The sequence below is a fragment of the Ricinus communis genome, chromosome 9 (genome assembly GCF_019578655.1).
Source record: "Ricinus communis isolate WT05 ecotype wild-type chromosome 9, ASM1957865v1, whole genome shotgun sequence".
NCBI lineage: Eukaryota > Viridiplantae > Streptophyta > Magnoliopsida > Malpighiales > Euphorbiaceae > Ricinus > Ricinus communis.
The window spans coordinates 8,609,011-8,630,787 of record NC_063264.1 but is presented as its reverse complement, the minus strand read 5'-3'; the positions used below and the strand labels follow the sequence as shown (position 1 = coordinate 8,630,787).

At 28.6% G+C, this 21,777-nt stretch overlaps 1 protein-coding gene and 1 pseudogene across 3 annotated transcripts; both read right to left on the bottom strand.

Moving 5' to 3' along the window:
- Positions 1 to 4,045: 4,045 nt before the first annotated feature.
- Positions 4,046 to 4,708, bottom strand: LOC125371172 (annotated as a pseudogene).
- Positions 4,709 to 9,742: 5,034 nt separating this feature from the next.
- On the bottom strand, positions 9,743 to 16,148 carry LOC8280723 (gibberellin 2-beta-dioxygenase 8). Of its 3 annotated transcripts, none has more exons than XM_002522799.4 (5): positions 16,016 to 16,148; positions 15,708 to 15,775; positions 12,105 to 12,626; positions 10,800 to 11,121; positions 9,743 to 10,475 (listed from the first exon to the last, which is right to left on the bottom strand). In XM_002522799.4, the coding sequence occupies exons 3-5, from the start codon at positions 12,599 to 12,601 to the stop codon at positions 10,245 to 10,247; spliced, it is 1,050 nt and encodes a 349-aa protein (XP_002522845.2). In that variant the 5' UTR covers positions 12,602 to 12,626; positions 15,708 to 15,775; positions 16,016 to 16,148; the 3' UTR covers positions 9,743 to 10,244. The 3 variants fall into 3 exon arrangements, with proteins under 3 accessions (XP_002522845.2, XP_048234842.1, XP_048234843.1); XM_048378885.1 differs by having other exon boundaries at positions 15,708 to 15,795; positions 16,018 to 16,142; XM_048378886.1 differs by lacking the exon at positions 16,016 to 16,148 and adding an exon at positions 15,941 to 15,997.
- Between the last annotated feature and the right edge of the window lie 5,629 nt (positions 16,149 to 21,777).

Sequence of the window (21,777 nt, the reverse complement as noted above, 5' to 3'; positions counted from 1 at the left end):
CCATGAATACATCCATATGACACGAATATAAACTACCAATCCGTTTTAACACCCCTAACGAACGCATACAAAAACTGTAGGCCATAATTTCCTTAAAATCCAAATCTTCCGTTGGCTATTTAAAAAGTTTATACAAAATAGTGAGGGGAAAGAAAAAAAAAGAAGCAAAGGCTTCATCATGTGAAATTCACATGAACAACAAAGAAAAACAGGGAAAGGCCATATGGTAAGAAGTTTGGTAAGAAGCATGAATTGCATGGAAATGTCGGGGAAGTTTGAGTCCGAAGTGACTAATGTTGAGTTGACGATAAAAGAAAGTGTGATTATATTAACAAAATTTCATGTCTCAGGTTTTGTAATATTTCGAACAATACAAATTTACTATAGTGTGATTATATCAAAGTTAAAATATTGATATGACAGAATTGCTAGTTTAGGGGTATCGATCTGACTTTGGAAAGTTAAAATATTGATTTGACTATATGCAACTAGATTCATCCAAATCGAAATTTATTCTGTATTTATAAATAAATTTATAATTCGATTTAAATAGATGAAAAATATTCACACCATTATTAGTGATAGATAAAAATAAATTTAAACTATTTTGTCTGTTTTCATCTTGTAATTCAACCCGAACTATATATATATATATATATAAGTAAAGAAATACAGTTTTTTATTATATAAAATATTGTTTAAATCTAAATTTAATTTCTTTAATTATCACAATAAATATTAAATAAATATATTAAAAAATAAAAAATATATTGAATATTATCCGAATCCAATTCGACTCCACTTTAAAAAAATTTTACTAATCCGTATCCACCCAGATCCTTGACAGGGCAAGAACAGGAAAGGCCCAATCCGGCCCATTGCTATTCTTCAATATTTAAATATAAATTTTAGCTTTGACAATTAAATATATACTGTGATAAAATATTGTGAAAAAATTATTTAGATCAATAAATAAAAAATTAATATATATATATATATATTTAATATTTTAATATTAAATATTAACTATATATTTTATTATTTAAAATTAATACATATATATTAATTATTTATTAGTTTAAAGATATCCATCATTTTTAGGTGAAACCTTCCAAAATTAAAAGGACAAGAACCTCAAACTTTCTGTATAAATTTACACTATTTTTTTCCATCTTGAGCTCTAAAAAAGTACACAATTTCGTCCAATCTATACTAACACCGTCTTGACTCGCAAATTGTTAAAAAGTTATGAAAAACTTTTATTCAATTTATATGTATGTATTTATGAGATTATATCAATAAATTATTAATACATAATTATATAATTAAATATAAAAATTATTTAATTTTAAAATATAAAAAATTTATATATAAATATTAATTTTCTATTCAGCACGATTTATACATTTAATATAAATAAAATTTTAAATTAACAAACAGCAGCCTCATAGACTTATATTTTATATTTTATATTTTAAAATATAAAATATTTATATATAAATATTAATTTTCTATTCGCCACGATTTTTCACATTACTAGGCACATATCATATTTGAAATTACTATTTAGTGTTAAAAATAAATTTAATCTTTTAGATTTTTTATAAATGTTAAAGGTACTTTTTCTAAAGTCAAACATATATCTAGAAATTTAAATTTTAGTCATTTGATATTTTAACGCTACAAACTTTGACCTAATTTAACAAATATTTTTAAATTTTTACGATATTTAAATACTCATATCCACATATATTATGAATAACTGTGTTAGTGTTGTTATTAATCATATATTTGTTAGGTTAAAACAAAAGTTATAAATATTTAAAAAATTATAAAAATAAAATTTAAATATTTATTAAATAAAACCGACAATTAAAATATTAAATTGACTAGATAATCAATATTGAAGTGTTTAGGTATGCATCATCTCTAAAAAAGAAAATCAATTTATTGACTTATTTTCCAAAGTAATTTTGAACCCAAAAGAGTTTTTTTTTTTTTTTTTTTTTGTAAAAAAAAAAGGGGCCTTTTATCCATTTCAGTCCCAAACAGGCAGGCTATGCCCAAGGGGTTACCATGCTAGGATTTGCACTACAGCTTTGAACTTGTAACAAAAACTTTGGTTATTTAAGATTGTTTATGTTAATGAAATTTGAAATATATCCATAATGTGCTTAACAATATATTATTTCGAAATTCTTGTCTTTAAAATTTACATATACTAATGTTTTTCTTTTGGTGCATGAGTTCAACTGGTTTTGTTAGGTTAATTTAGAAAAGTGACTAAGGGCTTTATTAGGTTGCCAGTGAATGGAATGGAAGGGAAAAACTTCCGCGAAGGATATGGATTTTTGGAAAGTTGAAAGAAAGGGTAATAGCCTTTCTTTCAACAATAATGGACGTTGAAAGAAAAGATTAGATTATATATAGATTTGATCATATGGACATAATTATAGAGTTGATCTAGCTGAGTAGGGGGCCATATAATTTTCAAAACTTATGGCGTGGAAGAACAACCTTCACTAGATTATATCACTACCCAATTAAATGATTTATCCTTAATTAAATCTTATAATGGTCATTAAAATGTTTTATATATATAGTTGCTGCTTTTTCATAGAAGATTAAAGATTGATTTTGGTCTACAAATATAACCTTTTCCTTCATGATATATTAGATGATTTTATATTAGTGAATCCATGGACACCCTTGAATCCTTAGTGCTACACCCTTTAACTTGAGCCCCAGAGAAGAATCTTCAAATAATCAAAGTGGACAAGATCTTACAAAACCCTAGGCCGCAAGAATACAAAAAAATAAAAAAGAAATAAAAAAACTGCAGAAAAAACGAATTATAACCTGTTCTTTGCAATTAAATAATAAATACCTTTCCAGCCTCAAATTGAGTTTATTGGCTGGCTCTGACCTCACACACACACACACACACACACACACACACAGAGGAAGACTTTCTGTCTCTAATTTCATAGCAGCAATTAGGGTTACCAATGATTCCAACTGCCATAAAGAATTTTAGGAGATGATGATATCATATATGCAGAAATTATTCAATTAAAGCGATGGAACTCACACGTCGACAGCTAAAGTTGAATTGTCGTATCCGCAATTGTCGTATCCGCAAATGCATTTGAATTTCTGGATTTGCATCTGAAGAAGATTTATCCTTTTGTAGCTTATGTTAATTAATTTCTCTATTTACTGGTTTATATAAATTATTATTATTATACAATTTATATAAAAATTTATTTTATTTTTATAAAACATTGTGTCACAAGTTTAAGGACTAAACAAAACTTTTAATCTGTAAAATTAGACTATTCATCAGTCGACTGAAAGATAAAGAAAAGGGAAAGGATTAAAAAGATATGGTTTATTAAAAAAATATGGTTTACTTCAAGAAAATTAAAAGATAAAAAAGACAGGGACAATTTACTATGTTTATATTGTTAATCGCTATTAATGTAATATATAAAATTTCAGGATAAAATAATAATTTCTCTAAACAAAAAATGTTGAAACAGCAACTGGAAACTTTAAAAATTTGATTGTATAAAGTAAAGACTTACATAATTATAATGATCGTTGAGGAACACTTGAAAGGTTAATCGTAATAAAATTCAAAATTAAGAATTGTTTGACTAATATAAAGATAAGGTTTACAGACCTTATGTCTATTTTAATTTGATATTTGATTAGTTGGTTTTTGCTCACTAGATAGTCCTTGTCTATTTATAGACTTTCATGGCTTGATAGATGTTATAACATTCTTTTTTCTTTGCTTAGTCTTCAATTAACTTCCCACTTTGAGAGTAGGCATTTTCATTTTCAGATTTTGTTCATGTTGATAAGAATTTAACTTCTTTGCTCGGGTTAAATGCCCCGCTGATACCAAAACTTCGCACTTTTTTCCAATTAGTACCAAACCTTCAATTTGTTTCTTTTTGGTACCACTCCTATTATTTATGTATCTTCCGCCAGTACCAATGAGAAATCCGACACTTATTTGCTGATGTGGCTGCCGGATTTATGAAGGATAACACACTACTTGCCACATCTGTTCCTGACTCAACAAACAGTTATCCAACTCAGTTGAACCCAGCTCCACAACTCCATTGATTGATGTAAAACAAACCAAAGTCTGCAACCCAAAAATCTGACCCTGTTTAGCCCGTTCACAAGACGACGAAGCTAACCGTTCTAACCCAGCAACCTAGACTGGACTCCCGTTGAAAAAAGCTTGACCAAGTAACCCACCACCATTAACAAAAGACTAAGTCATGGAAACAAGAAAGAACCATTCTGTATCCGTAACTTCTTCATCAACGGCATCATCGGTGATAGTAGTAGGACCTGAAATCAACGAATTAAGCTCACGTAACACCTTTTAACGGTGCTCTTGTTCAGCAATTAAAGAGCTGGTACTTTTAGATTTTCCTTTCCCTTTATCTTCTTCACCTTTGTAATATCCATCACCTCAGCCCAAAACAGAAGCACCTGAATAATCATAACTAGATTACCAGAAGGTAGCATAGGTCCAGCTTTCCCTAGCGCCTTCGATCAAGGCCTGAAGGCGCTGTTGAAGGGTTTCTTGGTTGAAGAGAGGCTGCTGAGATTGGTTGATAATAACAGCTCTGTTAGGGTCGGTGCTGTTGGGAGGTGGATGGATAGAAGTGGAAGCAGCAGATGATTATTGGGGTAGCCAGAGAGCCGAGAGATCGGTGTTCATAAAGGCTTCCATGACTGATGCATTATCGTCACTCCATAGATTCATTGTCAGTGCTACTCTATAGTCTGTCATTCCATACAAAGCTAAACAATTTTAATTCAGTGAGATGTTGTTAATTGTTGAGTTGGATAACTATTTGTTGAGTCAGCAATAGATGTGGCAAATGGTGTGTTATCCTTCATAAATCTGGCAGCCACATCAGCAAATAAGTGTTGGATTCCTCATTGGTACTAGCGGAAGATACAGAAATAATAGGAGTGATACCAAAATGAAACAAATTGAAGGTTTTGTGCGAATTGGATATAAGTAACCAAGGTTTGGTACCAGCGGGACATTTAACCCTCTTTGCTCACTTCCTTACTCTTTTCAATTTCTTGTCCATATTTCACCACCATTTTTTTTCTACTGCTCAACTATCTTTTCACATAATATAAACGTGTGTTTTTCTTATTTGGATATACTTTACTTCTACACTACTTTTTCATTAGCTGACACTTGTATTTCTTCTTCCTCACTTCATAAGATTATATTTCAAGTTTCTAAAAGACTATATAACTGTTTTTCTACCTTTCTGCCTTTTTATTTTTTACATGTCAATAATCCTTAAGGATTATTAAACTAACTCTTGATTATTTACTTATGGGTTAGGAATCTAGATCAGACCAAAACTAATGTATTCACGATCTGGATAAGATTAAATAAGCTTTTTTTTATGGGGTTGACCAAATTTACTGAGCTTGGACCTATGCTAAATTTAGATGTAAATGACATTTAATAATTTAATAAATGGCATAATTGACAATAATAAAATTAAATATTTTGATACATTACAAATTTGATCTCATCTTCTTTACCTAATAAGAATTTCAATGTTCTAAATCTTTTTTTATCTTATTTCAAAAATAATAATAATTTAAAATAGATTAACAGACAAAACTTCTTTAACCTAATAAAATTGCTAATATCTTAAAATTTTATTTATTATAAAGATTTTAAAAATATATTTCATATATGAATAGAATGTAATTTCATAACATATCAATACTATTTTCCAGATTACTATAAAGATTTACAAAAATTCTTTTATATATGAATAGGACGTAATTTTATAACATGTTAATAATATTTACCACATGCATTTCGATAAAATAGATTAGATAATTATTAAGATTTTGGCTCAACAATTTGGTGTTTAGCCTTATTAAATTTATTGGATTTAAGACGGTGTAGATGAGTTGACAAGACCCTATTCTAGTTTAATTAAGGTTTCAAGTTTGAGAGCGTGTATATGAGATGGTAAGAGTCTATTCTAATTTAATTAAAATTTCGAGTTCGAGTTCTAGATATACAGCTGCATTAGAACACTTAATATAGTGTTTTGCCATCCATAAAGATTTTGGCCGGCACATTCTTAATTAATTCTAGATATATAAATATACATTAAAAGAAGTTCTTATTTATTGTTCTTGTAATTAATATTACACCTAAATTCATAAATTTAGAACAAAAAATGGCAACAATTAAAAAAATACTACTTTTTACACACAAAACAAAATTGGAAATTTTTCAGAATAACCTTAAGATTAACAAAAAAAATATCACTTTTACTATGTAAACTTTTTCTTCAAAAATATTTTTATTAGTTTTAAATAATAGAATATTATCCAACACTAAAGTATAATACACTCATAATACGTGCCACTCTCCTGATTCTTATATGTATACACTAAATCTAAGTAAAAGATTTCCAATTGATAGAGCAATAACTAAAAAGTAGGAAACTCGCTCCTTTTGAAGTTACTAAAAAGTGGAGATACAAAACTCTAGCCGCCTCTTCTCTTTCTCTCTTATTTTCTTATTCTTCGTCAAGATTTTATCTTTTGACCCACTGCCAATCACTTTTCGATCGGAGGTGTTTTTTTTATTAATTAGTTTTATAAATTAATATTAGTACTTTTCTTGTGGAGATTTATAGTATTTTATTATGAGAATTTTGAGTTCTACTTGTATAGGAGTTTTATGATCCTCTATTAAAGGAATGTTGAATTCTTCTCCCTTTATAGGAGTGGTGAAGAGAAAAAAGAGATCAAATCTGATAATTAAGTAATTGAGCTCCTTAAAATACATCTATAAAGTCAATATGTAGCTTAGTGGCACCGAGTTCCCGCAAAATTGTAATCTATTGCTTTATCAACACGATTGATGATTTTTAGAAATAAATTTCCTTATATGTATCTCTTAATGTTTGATATTTATTTTTATCTTTTATATCAAAATGTACTTATCAATTCTCATGAATATAATACCCATATTTCTTCTCAAAAAGGAAGTAGATATGTAAATAAGACACGATCAATAACATCCCCCATAAATACAACAAAGAAACCAGTTGCAAAAGACAACCAATTGAATACAACCAATTCTACAAAAAATTCTACTTCAATTATAGCAATTTTTAGTTTCCTTTGGCAATTCCTAGCACTAGCTTTTATATTTTCTATGTCATTGGTGCTACACAATCCAGTTATTTTTGTTTCAAACTTTATCCATCTGATATTGATATATAATATTTTTATAAGACTATCCCTTAACCTCAAAACATTAAGCCACAATTTAGTGAAAGTATTATATGTCACATCAGGTAACAAGAGTTGAAACAAAAATAGGTGGAATATTTAGTACTTTCACCTATTTTTAATCTTAGTTTCCTGTTGTTTAGTTTAAATTTCTTAGCTATATTTTATAATTTTCCTTCTTTGATATCAATTTCTCTAATAGTAAAATGTTAAATTTTTTTATTCATTAATAGGATTGGATAAAATTGTATTAGTGAAGAGTTATGAACCTAAAACAATTTTATGTCTAGTTTTTCGTACAATCATTTATTTAAAAGTCATAAAGGTGCAACAATGAAGTATTTTTCTTTTAATATGAAATAGGTTGATTGTGGCTTTACACCTTAGAGTAATGGTACATAGCCTACATCTTTTTATTTCACCTCTTGCCCACATAATGTGGTATCTAATACTTTTACAAAATTGTTCCTTAATATTTTGAAATCAAGAGATAGTTTAAATATCACATCAGGTGGGTGAGAGGTGTGATAAAAAAGGTAGGATGTTTAGCATTCTTTTTCACCTTATGATGGATACGATGAGTGAGACCCGCCTTCTTAAAGATACATACCGTAAGGGCATGTCATTCAATTGTATTACTTGAGCTCTTGTGACAGAAGCTTATGCGCACTCCCTATTGCGAGGAGTTTGGATATGGTCGATGATACATTTCTAGCGAGCGTCTGTGCTTGTGTTGAGGCCGGACACAAGCTGTAGGCGGAAGTTTGGACGTTTTTGACGAAGCATTGATTGCATGTGGACTTTCTTTATGCTGAGGCTGGAGATGATCTCTACGCTTCGGAGGGGGGGGTACTATTATGTGGATGTTCCACTGTAAAGGCATGTCATTAAGTTGCGTTGTTTGAGCTTATGTAGCAGAAGCTTAGAAAGAACTCAAAATTTATATATTATTGGTAGAAGGGCTATTCCAAATGAACTCAAAATTCAAACAAAGTTAAACTTCTAAAGTTTGGTCAAGGTATTTTGAGGTTGACTAGCTAAATAGAAAAGAAGAAATAACAACTTTCGAGACATTTCTTCATCCAAATTTAACAAAATTCAATGAATGAATGATGAGACATTATTCTAGGCTTTTTACACAATGTTTATGAGAACATAGAGTGCATTCCTCGATATTTTCCTATAGGTGGACTGGTTTACATTAAAGAGTAAGATAAACCAAATTAATAGAGGGAAGAATTAACTAATTCTTCTCAAATTCCATACAACAATGACTGCAATAATGGCTGGCATGGGGGAGGCAAACCACAAGCAATCGAACACTTCATAAAAAGGAGAAACCAATGAATTCTTCTATAGTTTTATTAAAAGATGGTTGCCTCAGTGGCACGCCACTGGCATGTGGAAGATAAAGACCAAACATTTCAATATTTAACCTACATAACCTAGTCAGCAATATAACAGTTGAGCTAGAGAAGTGGTTTAGTGAGGGGGGAAACTATTTCTAAACAAGGAGCAACTCCTAGTAGGATCCTTTAATACGAGGGTGCAAGATTCAAATTGCACATCGTAACAAAGTATATATAAAGAGTTGGATCCAATCATATATTGTATTTTTTGGTTATTTGGCTATGCAATAGGAAGAACTCTAAAGTTAAACTGTTGAGGTTAAGAAAATTTTAAAATAAGTAATTTTATAAAAAAATCCTAAAATTCACTAAAGGAACAAAATTGCGGAGGCTGGAGAGACAAAAATAGAAAATTTCTCAAGTAACCTAAATCTTGATCGCTGCAAATAGTATCAAAGTCGAATCTCCTTTAGTAGACGTGTGGTTCAAGAACGAGCTAAGTATAAGCTAATAAGATTGTGATGGTTTGGTCTTGTGAAGCGATCCGATGAAGGCAAAAAGTGAATGTTAAAGTAATTAGTAGACTTCTAAAATGATTTCTCTAGATATATAGAGATGCATGAATAAATTAAATCATATATCAAAATTGGATAGGTGGTAACTGATACTATATGTAAAAAGTTGAATCCAATTAGATCATATATATTTTTTATTGTTTGATTTTAGAATATTCTCCTGTAAAGTCTTTAAATCTTTTTTAATTTATTTATTCATCAGCATCTCATTAAAATTTAACAAAATTATATCAGTGAAATTAAGAATCCATATAATTGGGCACCTTTTATGTCTATTCGTACAATCACAATCACATGGTCAAAAGTCCAAAAGGCACTTCTTTTCAATTGGTAGGTGAATTACCCAGTCCGTCATAAAATTGTGCTCCCCTTTATCAAAATGATACCGCAATTTTAATTTGTATACTTTTAATACTTGTAATATTATTTTAATTTAATAATTTATGATTTTATTTAATTTTATAAGTAAAGGAAAAACATATTATACAATTGCGAGCTACCCAGAGCCAACACAGCCGAAAATTACAGATACTAAAACTCAATAATATTTGAAAAGACACAGAACCTCAAGGATACATAAAGACAATCTACAAAACAAGTCTAATATTACAGCAACTAGACAATTGTATTAATAGCAGCAACTGCAACTAATAATAGCAGGTGATGTATGGGAAGAACAAAAGTGTATTTTCAAATGGGTCTTAGTAAATTTGCCTCTCATAGAGTTGCAATCTCCAGCACTTGAACCTGAAGTATTTAAGAGAGGATATGCAGAAGACAGTAAAATGGTTCCAGAGGAGCTGCAAAATTGCTGTACTAGCAAGAAGGTAATGCTCTGAAATCTTACTTAACTATTAATTCTACTGTTAACTCATATTTCTAATATTATCATCTGCTTCATTCGTACTCACAAGCACAAGGGACAGCTTCATAATATGATTATATGAATATATATGGGTAACTGCTTTAACTATAATTTTCGTCTCCAATACCTATATTATAATAGAAACCTTGAGAGGCCAATTTTATTGCCAGTCGCTTGAACATCTTTCTGTATTTGCTGCTTATACTCTCGAAAACTAAACTTTCTATATTTTGCTGGCTTGATATAGCTTTCTATTACAGCTTCGTAAGATGGGCAATAGAAAAATGCCATAGAAAACCTCTCGACCTTTTGAGGGGCAACCACTCTATGTTCAGTGCTTCTATAGATGTTATTGCTAAATGCCTGCACCAATATTCCAATTAATTTTTCAAACTCTGAATACAAATAAACAAGGCATATATATAAAAATTTTGCCCCATTGGGTTTATCAGTAAATCTGATTTTGAAAAAAACACAGATACTGACTTAACTTGATAATGGGTATATATCTTAATTTGAGTAAAGTTATTTTTTGTATTGATTCAAAATTGAGAGGATCGTGTTCAGTTATCTATTGATATGCAAAGAGACATTTCATAAGCAAATATAAGTGCAAAATATGTATAGACAATTAAAACAATAAATAAAATAAAATAAAAAATGTATTTCAACCAATCCATGCATTACCTGAAAAAAGTCACCAATGTTGATTACTAGAGCTTCGGGATTAGGTCGAACACTAAGCCAATTTCCATCTTTCAACAATTCCAATCCTCCATTTTGATCTTGGTACAGTATCGTTAGGAAATTGCTGTCGGTGTGGGGCAACAATCCGTAGACCTGAGAAGAAAATGGACATGGAGGATATCTGTTCATCCTTACATAACTAGAGCTTGTCGTGCAATTTTCTTTGAAGAAATTGGTTTTAACGCCTATATTATCTGCTAAAGTTTCAGCTAAGCTTTCTGCTAAAGAGGCTGCTAAGTTGACAAATGCTTCAATAGTCGACCTGAAAATGATTGAGAATACATATATATTAGTTCCCTCTCTACTAACATATATTAACCATATGTTTCTTAGAGAAAACAAAATTTGATTATCCTTATTTTCTATATTAAATATTGAACTTTCCATAAGGTGGAGCCAAAAAAAAAAATTATATAACTGATAAGAAATTTATAACATTATTTTGGATATTTTATAAGAAATTTTTAGATAAATTCAATTTAATAAATTAATTTAAGTGTTCGACATGTAGCATTTTTTAACCAACCAATATAAATATAACAACTGATGGATAATAATATATGTCACTATCCCAACAAATTGTTTCCATTTTAAAACATATGCACTCAATGTATGAGGATCATTCTTCTTCTTAAGTAATGAGAAAGTTCATTTTTCCGATAAAGAAAAAGGTATAGGTGCTATGACCATTTTTAATCTGTACTTTTTGTAGCTTAGTTTCAAGGAGAATTGTGACAGAAAAGTACACATATTAAACAACATATTATGACTGAATATATGTTGATCCAACAACTAGAAGGACATGCATGCCATGACCGCATCTTTTTGGGAGTTTAATTGGCCAGAAATGAGATCGAAGCTTTTGACAATTATGTAAATCCACATACGAATTAATATGACTTGTGTCAAAATGATCTATGCACAATCATCACAGATGCTAAATGTAATAGTAAAAGTTATATTCTTTGTTGCACTAAAATGCAAGAATGGGCTTCCTATGTATGACATCCCTCGCTCTCTTTATGTCTTGCCTTTATAATAAATAGGTGAGTAACAACCAGTATAAATGTTTTACTTAAATGATGGATGATTGACATTTATTTATATGATTTAATATTTAATAATTTGTGTCGCTTTATTTTTCGGTTTAGTGTATATATTAGAATATATGACAAGACATTATAAATAGTTTTTGCAATCTCTTGTTCTCACAAGGGCTATGATACTAAAATTAACTGCACTTACCCGAGATTTCTGACTCCATCCATTGTTGAGATATCTGTAACAGGTATGTGAAAAGCCTCTGACCAAGAGAATTGACTCAAACAAGTAGCTTTGGAATTTCCCCATATGTAACTATTTGCAGGTAAATTCAAGAACCTGTCTTGAGACTTCTTGCTAAAGGGCTCATGAAACACCATCATTTGTTCATATTGCAGTCTCTCCAAAATCTCATTTGGAATCCCATGATTCACAACTTGAAAGAAACCCCATTCACTTGCAGCTTCACCCATCTCTTTTATGCATTTTTCTCTATCTGGGTGTCCCACATTTAAACTGTTCATATCAATTAGTGGCAGCTCACATTGTGAAGCCATTAACATGTCCTCATTTGTCTCTCTAACAATGGAGTTCTTGAAAAGGGCTCTGTGTTTCTCTTGAAATGGAGGATCAATATCCATTGAGATCGAGAGAGAGGGTACAACACAGAGAATATGGGTATCTTGTACTCTGATCTTCATAAATGCTGAAATTTGTAGGAATCTTCTGCAAATGCAAAACATTTTGTCTATTGAGGTTTATGATAATGCGCTGAAATATGTATTTGGAGTGAATTTAGTGGTCCATTTTGCCTTCTAATGGGTGGTAGACACAATTTCAATCACATACTTCTTGAATAAACACTTGTCTTTTTTGCTTTAGAGGCACTCAAACTATAGTATTTTCTTTTTCAGATAAATGCACCTACTGCTAATTTCCAGGTTAAGCTGGAAATTACATAACAGTGTAAAAAAATTTAGGATAGTATCATTTCACCATAAGACTAGCATAATAAAATAAAGTAAATCAGAAAAATAATTGATATAATAATTCATTACATGAAAGTTCTTGTGATAATAAGTTAAATATTCATAAAATAATAATACAAGTGATAAGAACACTCTATAGAAAAATAATTACTTAACTATTTATGACAAGAATATCCATATATTAATTACTCATGTAAATAAACCGAGGCAGAATTGCATACTAATTGTACTTGCAAAGTTCAGAGGTAACCTCCCTATACAGTACTCACCTAATTTACTTGGAAAATAATTTAATGGGTTACCTGTCACCAAAACTAAAACTCTACAGAAACCATCTAAACTTCTTCCCAGAACTATAAGAATCTGCTGCATATATTATTAATATGTTTAACTTCACTTATTAATCTACCTATAATCTTTAAATTATAACATATCTATATTATTTTACAAATATCATAGAATGATCTTATCCTTAATTCTATTTCAAAATAACCTAATTGTTAAATTAAGAAATCCTAATCCTAATAGAAATTAACTAAAGATACTATAAAATTAATTAATTCACCTATATTATGTACCATAACAAGCTACTAACTCTATTTCTAAACTAGGATCCAAAAAAAAAAAAAAGACTTCTATTCCTGAACCACATCTAACTTCTAATCCTGATAACTAATAGTAATAAATAAAACACTATATAAGAGAAGCCATTCATGTTGTCAAACTCAAAACAAAATATAAGTACTCTAATCAGGTTTATCTTTGGGAGGTGACTCACTGACTTTGTCTAAACTCTGGTGAAGAGTAGAGGTCAATTTGTTAGGAAAATTAAAAATCATAGGGCAATTGCTTGGTTAGTAATTGAATTTTGCACTTCAGATTGTGTAATAAAGTTTAATTTATATTGTATCTGATATCAGAGTTTTGAATTCTAATTTCACTGAGTTGCCGTATAAAAAGGTGAGTTTTAACAACAGTAAATCATGAAATATACAAAATTCATCTTAACATACCGCACATAATTTGTTCCCTTTATTAAGACTCATATTTTACATTGAGCACCGTGGTTAAAAACTTATTTTCTTATGGTGGTATCTTAGTGAAACTAAGATCAAAGTCTTGGTATTAAAAGATATAAATTAAAGTTTAGTATCCAGATTGAGATAGGATGCATAGTTTAGATACAACAAAGGAAATTAACCCGACAAATCATCCATGACCCACGTATTACTTAACTGGGAAGCATTGTTTTACTACAAGTTCAGATGCAAACTTTATCACTTGGTTGATTAATGGAGGACTTATTTGGAAAATGCTTCCTGAGTCTTCCTTACTTTCTGGTGTTTCTGGTTTGTCTTCCTCCAACTGCTTCGGTCTCTCAGTATTGGTTCCTCCTATCCTTAATAAACCTCTGCTGTGTTTATGGATTGTTAGTTTTCAGGTTTTACTTTCTTTCTTTTCTTTTATTCATTTACAGTTAAGTTAAATTGTGTACTTTGTATGTCTCTTTGGGTACTTTTTTGAGTCTGGCCTTATGATTCTATGTGGTATCAACTCAACTAAAAGTTCTTCTCCAACAAATTTAATAATTCAAAACAATTCTTATAATTAAACTGATCAGGATTATGATTTAATTTCTTTATTGTTTTTTCCTTTTAAAATTATTAGCCTTGTCTCCTTTTTGTTTATATTTTTATATTTTACCAAATGTGTAATTGGTCAGTGGAGTTACTTTGGTCAGCAAACTTATCTATTAGGCGTATTATAAAGAATCCGTCTCATGTCCAAAGGAATTTTCTAAGTAAAAAAAATAAAATCATTTTGAATGCACTATCTGATGTGCACTACAATTCTAATATTTTAAAGGTAACATAATTAATATTTTCACACAAATATTTTCATCTGTATTATTAATTGCATTATTTTATTTTTTTAACAAACCAACATTTGATTTAAATGTTGCTGTAGTATGAAATTCTGCAACATTCTTTTGTGGCACTAATTAAATATTACTAATATATAGTTCTGTTTACTGGGATATTCCATCTGATAATATTTACAAATGTTATAATAAAACCGGTGGTAATTATAATAAGTTTGTTAGTTCACATTATGTATTACTGAATTTAGTTAAGGTATAAATTAAAAATCATGACTTCTTAAATAAAAACTAAAATACTTACCATTTACATAGCCAATTATGTATATATGTATTATATATTACTGAACTTAGTTAAGGTATAATTTGAAATCATGAATTTTTAAATAAAAATAAAATTTAAAATAATACCACTTCTATAGTGTTTTATGATGAATCTATTTATTTGTATATTTATATATTTATATGACATTTTTTTTCTTTTTTGTATCATAAAATTTATTAGTTATTTACATTATAAATTTTGGTAAAGATCAATTTTTTATTGAGTTAAATGTATAGATTTGTTTACTATGTACAATTTTAAAGTTAGGGTAGATCTAAAAAAAGACTAAATTTCATATTTATTTTTTAAAAAAGATATTGAGAGAATTAACGAAATGTCGTTTTACCTCAATAGCATAAATTATTTAGACGTATACACCATATGAGGTTTTAATAGATTTAAAATAAAATGGATGTATGAATCAAAATCGACTAATTTTGAAAGTCGGGATATAATCCATGAAAGTATGGTGCATCACACGAATAACAAGTAAAATTACTTAAAAACAAAAATGATATGAAAGTTTTTCTTAAAAGAAAAAAAGGAACAGATAGAGAAGTAAAAAATAAAAGGAAGAAGAAAACTAGGAAAAGTAAATGTGATTAATTACTCGCCTGTAACAGGGCTTTCATGCATGTATTCTTTCTACAGCCTCAGGACAGGTAACAAATGTTCTTCAAATCTGCAATTCAGTTAACATATGTAATTATCATCAATTTGTGCAGAGAAAATCTAATCAGTGGAAGATAAAGAATGTACAACCAGAAGAACTATATATCGTTTTTATGCAATGGAAGAAGAAACAGCAGACATGTTTATACCCAGAAAATGGAAATAACAATCTTACACCAGTTTCTTTCAGAAATTAGAGTACAGAAATCTGTAACTAGTGCCACTAAACCAATGGAAAAGCTCAACTTACATGAATCCTACTGTATCTTCTTATTAGCTATAGGAAGGTTTTTAAAAGAAGAAGGTAAGTGCTGGGCATATACACACACACACAGAGAGACATATATATGTACATATACAGGACCCAGATTAAGCCCTGCGAAGAAGGTGATGTGACGAGAGAAAAGCAACGATCTTTTTAAAGCCCTAGAAATGTCGAGAGTGGCAAGAAAAGAAAAATAAATTTATTGAGTAGGGTCCTCACATAAGTTTTTGGGAAACAAACAAAAATGTACTCTTTTTAGTCAGACGTATTTGCATTTAAGACTCTGATTGGGGAAAAAGTAGGGTGGAAAAGAACAGATGGAGAAAAAAAGATCGGAAATAAAAATGGTGGGTTCAAAACTATTTTTGTATTAATATTTCTTTCTCTTTTATTTATTTAACAAATAGAAATTGCAATAAAGTATGTTAAATAAGATTTATATGTATAGTATTCTTTGTTTTATTAGAAATAAATTAATATTCTTTAAAATAAATTTATAATTTTCAAGAGTATCAAATGATTCATTTTAGAATAAATATAAGTATTTTTATTAATTAATAAAAAATTGATAGATATATCTTGATATAAAAAAATAAAAATAGATATCAAATATGAAAAATATATATATAGATGAATATACTTCTAAACAGTCAGTGATTATATATATTAAATGATATATCAACTTCATAAGTGTTTTATGATGAATCTATTTATTTGTATATCAAAATTAATCTATTCATTCTTTTTACTACTCTTTTAGAAGAAAAATTCAATATTTATATTATCATTTTTATAAAAAAAGAATTCAATGTTTTTATAATAGAAATATCAAATAACTTCTTAATTCAACAGGTTCTCCAAGCACATTAAAAATTTGTTCTAGAGTCGCCCTGCCGACTGGAACACTGAGAGGACCTCCCGTGTCAATCACTTTCATTCCTCTCATTAGACCGTTTGCAGCACTCATAGCTACAGCCCGAACTCGATTATTTTCTAATAATTGTTGTACTTCACAAGTCATATTAATTTCTTTGTATATATATATATATATGTTAAAGTTGACTAGTATAAAAATAAAATAAAAAATTTACAATTGATCCTAGATCAATGATAGGTTAAAAGATGATTTTAATTTATAAAAAAAAGAAAGAAAGAGGGCAGGACGGTCAAGATTTTGCTTTAGGATGAGTAGCTTATTGCAATCAAGAGAAGGAATGAACAAACTTGTTAGAAGAGTAGTAAATAAGTGGATAGATAGCCGGTTATAAAAATAATTCCATTATTGAAATTTTAAATTATTTTAATATTAAATTATTAAATAACTAACAAAATTAGTATTAAAATCAAAAAGTTGAAACTATTATTTGATGTAAAAGTGTCTATGGACATTATATGCATATTATTTTTTTTGTGTACTTTTCTCAAATTTCTGGTAACTATTATTTGATGGGTACAGTTGAAAGGTTTGTTTTGGTTTCCATTCCTCCACGTCTCTCACCTCTCCTCTCTGCTGCTACTTATGATGCTTTCTTGAATCACTCCTTTCCATTGCTAAAGAATTTCATTCCTTTTTGGTCATTGGACCAGCAATCATGTCATTATCAAATGACTATTCTCCTTTGATACTAAAATCACATCCCTTTTTATAGCACCAAAAGAATAGAGATCTTTTTTCTTTTCTTTTCTTTTAGTTAACTTGAAGGCGATATATATTTTGATAAATTTTACTATTTTTAATAAATGATGAATTATTATAATCTTTATTCTTAATATATTAAATCTAAATGGTGAATATCTCAAAATCATACTAATTTTAGTTAATCTCCCGATCTAATCCATGCCTTAGTTAAGTATTGAAAACAGACTATATACTAATATAAAACATAATTTTGGAATCAACAGAAAAGAAAGAAAGAAGACAACCACTTAAGTTGAAGGAATTTGTTGCTTTCTCTCAATTTCATTTAGAGCCTTGGAGTTCTTGTAGAAGTGATAGTGAGGTGACCAAATGAGTGGAGCTCAGTCTTAATCATCTAAATAAATGTAGTCCCCAAAACAAAATTAATAAAAGAAGAAGAATCTACCATTTAAGATACTTGATATTGCCATGTCGGCAACCCCAATTACCTAAAGTAGCATATATATATATATATATATATAATTGGGAATTCTTTATATCCACTATTTTATTTATTTTATTTCATATAAAAAAGAAACACATGTATATTCATAATTAGAAACCATAAAAACATAGAATGAGCTTTATAATTCGTATTTAATATATATTTTAAAGGGTTTCTTTACAGGTCTAACAAGCAGAAAGTTATATAATAAAATAATAATAATAAATAAAGACATCATTTAGTATTTTTTAATTAAAATTTTTTACTTTTGTTAAATTTTAGAAATTACTTTTAAAAAGAACAAACAAATTATTGTTTTTTTTCAATCTGAAATTAAAAAACTCCAAATCTGTTTTTTTAACATCTAACAATAATTTACGTACGAATTTTTTTATTAGAAAATGCGGGCAGTGAATTTTACAATATAAAATAATTCCATATAATTATTAGTAGCCCCAGAGAATCAACTTTAACAAAGAAAGACTTAATTGTCAAATATATTTAAGGAAAATGGCAGCCAATTCTAATCAAAACCCTAATTTGCTTCTCCCATCTTTGTCATAACTCAGCAGATATTTTTATAAAGAATCTACAGAAAGCATTGAGGTCGGTTATGAATCCTGACTCTTTTCACGAAATGGACGTCGGCTGGTAAAGACAAATGGATTGAACAGACACAAGCAGATCATGTCCCTGTTCTTTTCTTATTTTCGACCTACTGGACCATGCATATGTTCCCTAACTCTTCTATTACTCGTAGAGGTTTTTTTTTTTTTTTTTTTTTCACTTCGACAAAATATTTATAAAAATTAAATAAATTATAATATCAATCATAAAAAGATACTACATATGTTTATATACAATCTTGAAGCATAGACTTGAATAATGCATGAAAATTTATCTTCATAGTTATCAATAGCGTTAGTAGTCTTCTATTTTTTTTAATTTACAATTCAGTAATTTATTTCAAAATTATTTTAAACTACAGATGCAGAATCTATAATTTATTATATTTTAAACTATAAATATAAAATCTATAATTTATTGGCTTTTCTGTAGTGTACTGTGTACCCAGAAATTGATCTGCTATTAGATGTAAAGTTTAACTTCGTACAACAGGTTGCTTAAACTGTGGTGGGTTTCATTTGTATTATAATATGTGAGTAATTTAATAAATAAAATGGATTAACCAAATTAACGATCTTGATAAAAGTTGCTAGAAAATTAAGAAGCGAGAAGTTGAATTCTTTAATTAATTTTTTGAGTTTAAATGAGATGAATAGTTAAATAATTTCAAATTAAAAAGTATGAAGATGATAGTTTAAGAAATTCACATACAATTAATAAATTCTAGTGAAAAGCGATTCCGATAGGTTGCAGGTTTCACGAAGCAGAAAATATTACATACTAAAAATGTAATAAATTATTTAATCTAATTGCTAGAGTTAAAAGATTCTAATCTAATGACAAAAATTTGTTAGATGTATATTACATCTAGGTGCACTACATAACAACTCTAATTTATTATATTTGTTAATTGCTTATAGGTTTTGGACTTTGAATTCACCCGTTTATAAACCATACTCAAAACAAGTGAATATAATGTTATCTAAATGCAATCCAAGTATTTTAAAAACAATTATCAAGTTTTTTTTTCTTTCTAGAAATGATATATTGTGGGATCCATAAGAGAAGCAATTAGTCATGCTTCATTAAATATCAGTTTACAGCCTTTCTTCTGACAAGCCAATTCATGTCTGAAGATTATCCAGCCCATCGAAATGCTATCATGCCAAGAAAGGCAAGTCCCGTGCAGTCAGGCTAAAGGATAAGGAAGGACCCTAGATATCAATTTTTAGGGTAAATATTATTAACTTTTTGGGGGTTTTTTTTTTCTTTTTTCTTTTACAGATTTTAAAATCTACTTTTTCCCTTTTTGATTTTCATCTAAAATATCTCCGATCAAGAGAGCGAAAGATAATTTAAAAGGAAAGGAAGAAAATTGAAAGAAAAGAATGAGGAAATTATTATTTTATTGTCTTTGGTTACATAAAAATAATTATTAAAAAAAATGGATGAGAAATATGTAAAATTTGTGTGGATGAGTGGTAGGAGAAAGAAATAATAATTTTTAAAAGATAAAAAACTCTTAAATCGATATATAAGTCTGAAGAAAATATCATTACATAATAAAATATATATAAATTTTATAAGTTTTAATTAATTATATGATTTAATTTTAAATAATTTTATAATAAAATGCATACAATTTTTTTTTTATTTTGACAAAACCATGAGATAATTTACTATGAAACATGTGAAGTGATGATATTATGCAAATAAAAACTATGAAATATAAAACTTTCACGTAAAAATAAAAAAAGTGCATATTTTATATGAAGTAACAGTCTCCTTTATCGTGGTAAAATAAAGAGAGAAAAAAATATAAAAATCTAATAAAAGACAACCTAAAATTTATATAAAAGGGTTATTTTTAGATTATTATTGAAAATAAAAGGATATAAAAGACTTTATGTATATGTTTTAATTCTTTCACATGAGTTAAAAAATATTACGCCTCAAATTGGAGTATAGTCAATTTCATCTTTCTCAATGAGAATGAAGGGAAACTACTCCCCTCTCCATTTTAAAAACTAAATAGCCAAATATAATAATAACTCATTCTCCATCCATTTCCTTCCCTTTGAATTACCCCTCATTCATGCATAGTGTAAAAATTTAAATTAAATCTTTATATCTCTTTAAAAAAAATTATCTAATCTAGATATATATTTTTACCTATATACTAAATCAATAAATATTTTAATATATTTATTAGTTTAAATAATTAAATATATTAATTATCTAATATTAATATTCAGTATAGGTAAGAATTAGTGATCTCTTCCGATCGTGTTTAGCAATTCACCCTTACAAAATATCTTCAAACAACCGTCAAAACCTAATCTACAACTACCCTTCCTTCCTTTTCTAATGCATCAGAGTAGACAAAAACCTGTTAAACTTGTTACTGCCAGTCTGAGGGAGAGATTTCAAAGTGGATCAAGAAATAGTCTGCCTCAATTCTTAGTAACATTATGACCTTCCAATTTCAGCCTTCAATATCGTTTTCGCCTTTTCTGCACAGACTAAATGCTACGTTCATTAGCAACTGGTCCTTCGCCTTTGCAATCAAATATTTGATTTTCATCTTGGAATTCTCTTAAAATTCTTTCCTAAGATATTCCACCAGAAACTTCATTTCTTTACCCTCTTGTTTATGAAAACTTTGAAGCATATGTGTTGTGCCCCACTTATCACGAAGTTTCCACTGGCATTATCTTTGCCAGCAAAGATCATCCAAGAACAATCCCTTCTTCCTACAATGCCCTCTAATCTTTTGCTTTTCACAGCAACATATTTTTTAACTTGCACCAAATCTATGTATCATAATGAATAGAAGATTACTGCATTTTTATAAAAATTTCATATTTCAGTATTAAATGAGTGAGGCATGTAAAATTATTTGAAAATGATAAATAATTATCTAGATTGAATTGTACATGTAAATACCGTCCCCATAATAAAAGTGGCATTTAAATATCTTGATTAGAACACACATTT